At 42.6% G+C, this 7939-nt stretch overlaps 1 protein-coding gene and 1 long non-coding RNA gene across 2 annotated transcripts; one reads left to right on the top strand and one right to left on the bottom strand.

The window, feature by feature from the left end:
- Positions 1-3227: 3227 nt before the first annotated feature.
- Positions 3228-4506, top strand: LOC116192194. The gene has a single exon (XM_031520663.1). It carries the CDS (start codon positions 3307-3309, stop codon positions 4135-4137), a length of 831 nt encoding a protein of 276 aa, XP_031376523.1. The 5' UTR covers positions 3228-3306; the 3' UTR covers positions 4138-4506.
- Positions 4507-4632: 126 nt separating this feature from the next.
- On the bottom strand, positions 4633-7558 carry LOC116192195. The gene is made up of 4 exons (XR_004154022.1): positions 7319-7558; positions 6065-6154; positions 5565-5669; positions 4633-4943 (listed from the first exon to the last, which is right to left on the bottom strand). It is a non-coding gene; the product is annotated as an uncharacterized LOC116192195 (long non-coding RNA).
- Positions 7559-7939: the final 381 nt, after the last annotated feature.

Below are 7939 nucleotides of genomic sequence, written 5' to 3'. Positions count from 1 at the left end.
CAGTGGATAAGTAACTTAACTGCAGCCTTGTTGCCTTGCTTCACCCTCCCCTCTTCTAGAGTAGCTACTGGCTGTAGTGATCTTTTTGTAGTGCTATTGATGGGTGGAGCAATTTAGTGGTGGAACTTGTTGTCCCTGTGGGCTTCTCGGAGATTCGAGCATAAAATGAACCCTGTCTATGTGACTGCGGCTTAAGGTACACCATGTCATCCCTTGCAAATTCCCTATCAGACCTTGTCCCTGTGGTCTCAACACTCTTATTAACAACTTTTGATTCCCCTTCTATGATGGACTCAAACATGCCATGGAACTTGAAAATGTTATCGAGGGAAGTCTGAGCCCCTAAATGTCCTCCCACAACACTTGAATGGTAAACCGAAATGATTTCCTTTTATAAGGAAGCATCATGTGTCAACACCAACTTTCCCTTTTTTCTTAGTTGTCCCCCATGCCAAGTGTAACTTGGGTGAATCCTTGGATCCTTTTGCCGGCCAATTATAGTATGTTGACCATTAGGGCTAGGATCCCAACTCTTTCGAATCTTGTTGAAGGAACCTGCACATAATATAGAAGACAACTCTCTCTCATAGGCTGATAAAGCTTGGTGTTTAAGAGCTAACACCTTGCTTACATAAGCTAAGGGATGTCCTTCTTGCAGCAATAATGCCCCAACTCCCACTCCTAAAGCATCTGTCCCATTTACAAATTTCCTTGGGAATTTAGAAAGTGCCAGCACATTTGTGGTGATCATTGCCTTCTTAAGTCTCTCAAAGGCTTCTTGTGCTACATCAGACCATTGGAAGGAGTCTATCTTAAGGAGATCAGTTAACAATTTGTTAATGCTACAATAATCATTGACAGACCTTCTATAACACCCCATGAGACCTAGGAATCCTCTCAATTGCTTCACAGCTTGAGGTAAAGCTCAATCTTGTACTGCCTTAAGTTTCCTAGGATAAATAAAGACTCTTGCTATTGGTGCATAGTCCCCCAAGTGCTTCCCGTTGTATGCTCCAAAATTAATGGTTGAAAGGGTGGTTGTTTTAGTGGGAGGCGTTGAGACAATAGAGATGGTGTCCTGCTAGTAGGAGAGAAGAGGTTGTGGAATTTAGGAGCAGGGAATTCAGGTTTATGGACAACAACATAAGCATGTTCTTGTAGTTTGGCTAGAGAGTATGCTTGAGATAAAGTTGTACGATGAAACATCCTTACAGGTAATTGAATCTTTGTTTTCAATACATCTAGGAAATGGCTAAGAGCATCAACTTCTTTTATGGAAACCTTCTACAACCTGGCATCAAATTCATTCATATATCCGTGTAGAGACCTAGTTTGCCTCAAATTCATCAAGTCAGCTATCGCATCCTCAAAACTAGTGTCTCCAAATCTTGATGTTACTGTTGCTACATATTCAGTCCAGCTTGCTACCCCATTCTCCTCAATCAATGAATTCATATGGGACTAATGCCATTGCACGGCTCTCCCTTCTAGATGAATTGCTACTAGCTTTAGCTTAAATTCATCAGAGATCTTATCCACTTCAAAAGAATTGCTCACACCTATATAACCATTCCTTCACCCTATCTCCCTGAAATTGAGGGAATTCTAGTTTTATAGTCCTACTAGCAACATAATACTGTCCAACTCCGATCCAGCGGGCACGTGAATTGAGGGTTCAGGCTTACTAGTTTGCTATAAACTCATCAATCGATTCTGCCAAGAAGTTAGATCCCTAATCTGATCAGCCAATTGATTGATCCTGCTACCGGTATAGGTCTTGACTTGAGTATGGCCTTATCGTGCTCTTGTAGTGCGATCGACGACTTGTTAAGATCCTCTACTCAGATTCTTGTAGCCATGGCCTAGGAAGGAGGCTCTGATACCAGTTGTTATGAACTGAACCGAAAGAAAGAGTAGAAGGGAGGAAGAAGTACCAGAGAGGGAGATGATCAGAAGAAGAAGACAGTAGAGAGGATAGGAATAGGAGTAAGAGAGCTCAGAGAAGGAAGCTCTGTATATTCTTACGCATAAAACCTGTCTTACATTAGTGGTCCTTTATATTGGATTTATAACTAATTAAGAGAAATTAAAGTGCACCATTAAGATATTAGCTTCCCATTATGTCCCCAACACTTTCTATTTATTACAATATAAACCTTCTTCAATTTAATCCATGACCGACATTACTTCTGCAGGTAGCCGGGATCAAAATGAAATGGTGCTCTCTTGGAACTAAACTTGCGGTGAGAAGCTAAAGAGCAGTTTTTTTTTTCTTTTCTTTGGGTGAGAGCTGAAGAGCAGTTATTGGGTCATGGAAACAAACTTCTATATACACTAGCTGCAGGGGAAGTTTCAAACAGGGTCGTTGCGTCTTCTATGTGGATGCTCCGCTCACCTGTCAACCTTCCAATTTTCATTCTGCAAGGACATCGTATCGTTTACGATATTTAATTTTAGAGTACAATAAGTAAATAAACTCCTAACCAACTCGACCCATATCAATTGTCTGTGGCTGCTGAACACGAGTAATATTGCTCATCGCTCGGATGATTCCAATGAGCTATATCTGATCCAAAACAAGCTATTTACAAACTTGATGTACAGATATCCAAATCACTTCAACCGAACGAGTGTGAGATAAATACAAAATTACACATCAGAGAGTCAACGACAAAAAAGCTACGCAATAACTTCAATCTCGTTTGATCGATCCTTAAATTAACGTTGGATAATTTCAAATTCTGTCACAACCTTAACAAGAGAGTGTAATTAAGGAGAAGAAACAAAGATGTAAAGGTGATACTCGAGAAGGGAGCAAAGATTATGAGCCCGATGACGGCTCGGCTCGGAGAAGCGCCGGAGAGCCTCTTTTTTTATTTTTTTCACTATCCGGTCGGACGGTGATCGGAAAGGAGCCTAAATTATGCCGCGGTGGAGATTCTTCTCCTCTGCTTCTCTTCTCGTCGCAAGAAACCTGCGGTGGCCCAGTTCCCGGCCCCATGACGGATTACTGGGCTGTGGGCTTGCTTCATCTTAACTTGGACCGACCCATATTGAGCCCAATTTCAGGCCCAACCTTACCCCCACAACGGATAGCCCCATTTTCTTTCTTTTTTTTTTTGGGATGAAGGAAATATTAATTTCTTCCCCTTTTCTTTTGAATTTGAAATTATTAAAAAAAGAAAAAGAAAAAAAAAAAGGGAATCCTTTTAAAATTCAATTTCGAGCAGTCAAATCATTTTCCATTTTCCAGACAGTTGAATTTCACCCCTTCCGACTTCTCATCTCCCGGCCCTTGGCAAAGCGATGTCCACCCCAAGGACGGCGAGGCTCCGGCCTTCCTCTCGCCGGCAGAGTGTGCCCTACCCTCTCCCGACTCCCTCGGCCGACAACAACCACGATGGGGAGCACCACGATCAGGCTCCGCCCTCCCGCGATGGCAACCGCAAACCGCGGTTCGAGAGGGTCTTCAAAAAGAAGGACGAGATCATGCTCCTCAGGAGCTTCTTCGAGGCCACGGACAAGTCCGTCCCCTCCCCGGCCACGAAGATCGACCCGACCACCTTGGAGATATTGGGCGAGTCCCTCGGCTCCAAGTTCACCCACACCCAGCTGTCGAACAAGCTCCGGCACATGAGGGACAAGTACCGTAAGCAATCCCTCGGAAAATCCTCCATCAAGACCCCTCGCGACCGCCAGATCTACGAGCTATGCCGCAAGATTTGGGGCAAGAACGAGGCAGAGCTCATGGAGATGGAGGAGCAGGAGGAGGCCCCATTACAGCAGGAGGAGGTCCCATCACAGCGTTTGTCCCAGTCCCAGTCCCATGGAGAGAGTAAGCACAAGATTGCAGCGGCAATCAAAGAAAAGGGGAACGAGGAAGGTCGGGCTGATCTCGGGAAATTCCCGATGTTAGTCGAGGAGTGCGACAAGGCCTTGGAGGGTAATGGAGTGTGGAGACAAGTGCTCAAGTGTCTGGAGGAAGGGAAGCTCAGGGAGATGAATGACAAGTTGGTGATGTTGAAGTATGAGGAGGCTGGCCTGATGGCTAAGAAGGCTGAGCTGGTTCAGGAGCTTACCAGGATGATTGTTGGGGCCATGGCTGCTTCTTGCTCGTCTCCGAGAACTGCTGCTTGATCTCGGGAAAATCTGGTGGTTGGAGTGATTAGAAATATGATTTTAAACATCTCATTCTGCAGAAACTGAGTAGGATGAAGGAGTTAGGAGGATTTATGTTTCTTTTGCTGTGTAGTTCAATGACTCTAGTGGCAGTCTAGGACGGTTTATGTTTCTTTTGCTGTGTTGTTCAATGACTCTAGTGGCATTCTAGGAGGGTTTATGTTTCTTTTGCCGTGTAGTTCAATGACTCTAGTGGCAGTCTAGGAGGGTTTATGTTTCTTTTGCTGTGTTGTTCAATGACTCTAGTGGCTGGATCAACCGGACATTTTGTAAGAAACTCGTGGCATTCTCAGTAAATGAAAGTTGGTTTGAAGGTTTCCATGAACATATCAGGATTTTTAACTCTTTCACACACAATTGCTCAAAATCTGTAACTTCCATGGGCATCGAATTGTACATTCTTGAGGATGCAAGAGCAAAGTACCGCATGGAAACATAAAATAGTAACCAGAATTAAGCATCAGAACTCGAGACAACTGATCAGATTTGAAGCAAAATCATAGTAATTCCCTAAAGAGGGGAATCAAATAGCACAACCTCGTTCAAGAGTTAACATTACAAACTTCAGAGTTTAGTAATTACAGAAAACAGAACGCACACCATGCAATGGCAAGGTGGGGCAGTTAGAAACAATTCAGAAGCATATCCTAGCTAGTTCCCTGCTGCTGCTGGTAGTTCAAGGGCCTCTTTAACAGCATAATGTGTAGCTTGAGGCGATGGACTCCAACCTCAACTCTGCTGGCTCCAATCGCATGCCATTCATTCTACAATGATCAGATCAAAGGAACAGACACCATTAGGAATCAAAACGAACAACTACTTCGTTAAGACAGTTCGTATTGTGGATATCCACATGTAGATATGGCCCGAAGAAACAGACACCATTAGGGAATCAAAACAAACAACTAATCCGTTCAAACAGCTCATATTGCAGATATGCATAAGTACATATGCCCCGCAGCCTCTCTCTTCGGATTATAAAATTTCCAGTGGTTTTGTTCGTATCACAACCAAATAATAGGGCGACAACAAAGGTTGTTGTTGAAACAACACAATGGTATGCTATGAACATCGATGATGTGATCGCACTAATTATGAAAGATGCAAACGAACGGACTAATTGATCGTAATAAGGCTACAGAATGTGTTTTCTTTCCGAGTCAACTGCTTAAATTCTGCATCAAAGAACAATGCCAGGATAACAGAATCGAAACCCTAAAGACATCGGACTTAATTCAGAGAGGAGCTGATTTTTCAGGAGAAGTTTCGCCACTTCAGGGGGAAGAACCACATGTCTGCAGTTGTATTAAAGGATTTGCAAACATCAATATCGACTAATGGATGAATCCTTGCACCAAATGCAAAAGCTGAAGCAGAAGGAATACCTGTACTCGAGAGTGTCGTCGGAGTATTGAATCTGACCCATTTCCTTTGCAAAGCCCAGGCGCTCAATCAACAATGGCTGAGGGTTCTCGATCCGTATGATAAATCTGAGGGGGATTAGGGAGGATTATATATATAGAATTTAAAATTGAATGCAAGGTTTAAATAACGGGGGCAGATGTGTCATTAAAATATTTTATCAGGGCAGATTGCAAAATATCTTTGTAGCTCTTTAAAAAAAAAGAAAAATCTGTGTACATTCCGTTCGTTTAATTTAACTAGTACCATCTCTCTCAAATGGGAATTCTATCAAGAGGCACTTTGTCTGTTTTTCCTTCTTGGAGGAATGGAAGGGCTTTATCAAATGGCAGCTGATAAGAAAAGGAAAAGGGAAAAGAAAAATTCTGGAGAGAGGCTTGAGAAACAACCTACAGCAGGAGCAGATACATGCACAAAAAACAGATTACGTTACCCTTCCCTAGAGGAGTCTGGAGTACAGCACCTTTCGTTTTAATGGCCATTTGAGAAGGCAACGAGATTACGGTACAGCTTCAAACATAGCTCCCCAAACAATTCCAAGTAGGGAAAAATCCTGTGCAGACAAATCAGAGACAACAAGATAAGGGTCATCGTACAATTTCTTCAAATCCTACGGAAGGATAAGTTGACATAGCATTTTTAGGGCAGCAAGTTGGGGATTAAAAGATAATAATCATAGAAAAGGCCAAATACACAAGCTGAAAAAGTGAAAGTGCTAGAGAGGATCTAATCAAAGAGGATACATATCACTATAGGAAAAAAGAAAAAAGAAAAAAAAAAGACAAGTAAGAAAGTGGATATATTTAGACTGGAAAGAGAATTTATTGATCCACCTAAAACCGTATGATGTCGTTTTTATTACGAGATCTAAGCCTAATTTGTGGACCAAGAGACTAAACCAAGAAGCAGCAGATGAATTTTTTAGTCGCTATTTTGAACTCGAGACATGCTGCCCCGCATACTAAGATGAGAGTCCAGTAGCACTAAAGAACTCAAGAGAAGTATAGACCACCAGTAAATGGAGCACAGTACTATAAAATTTCATTATCATGCCTCTTAACATACAAACTACACATTCAAGTCTTAACGCGTGGCATTACATATTTGCGTCAAAGAAGAAGGGAGTGAGGAATTTGGAATCCCTTCACTCCTGTACAAGTATGATGAAGTTGGGTATCACTTGCCAGCCAGAAACCCAAACAAAGTATCTATTTCTGATTTCATCATCCAGCATTGGAGAAAATAATGCCCGGGGGGGGGGGGGGGGGGGGGGGGAAGGAGGGAAAACAAGGAAAAAGGTCAGCTTGATAGCAATGTATACATATTTTTATTAACCGCTGCTTCTACTCTAAATTGCAATTCGAAAGGACAGAAAGATAAATGGAGCAGCAGGTAGCAAAGAGATATGGCTCAGGACTTTCATCAAATACTTGCCATATGTCTCGCTTAGCGTCTCCCGGACCCGCAAGACCTCTTTGTATGCATAAATTACTCCCCTTTCCTTTATAGACGGATGATAAAAGGAAATCCGAGTAATTTCAACTTAATTTGAACCTTTCCAGAAATGAAATCACTGCAAAATTTAATACTCAACAGAAAGTAAAGAGTACAGGCAAGAAATTCATTGAACCGGTAATCGTCGGATTGAAGCCCCGAAAAGGGAGGAAGAGAAAAACAAACGATGTTTTCATACAAGGCAGTAAAGGAAAGATCAAACCTTGCAATCAAGCAAGCAAGAGATAGGCGTTGGAGGTTGGCGTGGAGACCCAGCGGCTTGAGTCGCCAGATAGAGGAGCTGAGTGTGAGAGTGGGAGGAGCAGCGTCGAATGGAAGGCTTGGCTGGAATGACAACCAGGACGAGCAGCGTCGACCGGAATGCGGAGGAGGAGCGTCGCCAGAGGGAGGCTCGTTCCTTTCGAAGTGATTGATCGGGTAACGGAGGACTGGAATGGAGGGAAACAGCTCAGTCCAGAAACGGATAATTCATAAAAGGGCCCAATATTTTTGATAAATTGAAAATCTACCCCAATTTTTCAGTAATATTGCAAGAAAAACTATGATGTAAAATGTCTTTTGCTAATTTGGGACTTGCCCGGGCCCTTCTCTCTCCATTTGCCTATGGAAATGGCAACGGGTCGAGCAGGGTAGTTATCTCTTAAAATACTAGGAAAAGAAACCCACGCCGTAACATTGCCACGTCAGGTTTTATTCATGAGAGTAAAATCAATTAATGGAAGGCCAACATTTATGCATATTTGGTGGCAAAAATAATTTAGGGGCAAATGTGGTGGTCAATGAAAATTTCGAGGATGACAATGACAGTAAACACTTTTTTCTT

This window comes from Punica granatum, chromosome 1, assembly GCF_007655135.1.
Source record: "Punica granatum isolate Tunisia-2019 chromosome 1, ASM765513v2, whole genome shotgun sequence".
In the NCBI taxonomy this organism is placed as follows: domain Eukaryota; kingdom Viridiplantae; phylum Streptophyta; class Magnoliopsida; order Myrtales; family Lythraceae; genus Punica; species Punica granatum.
The sequence above is the reverse complement of the archived record's forward strand: the minus strand, read 5'-3'. Positions and strand labels throughout refer to the sequence as shown.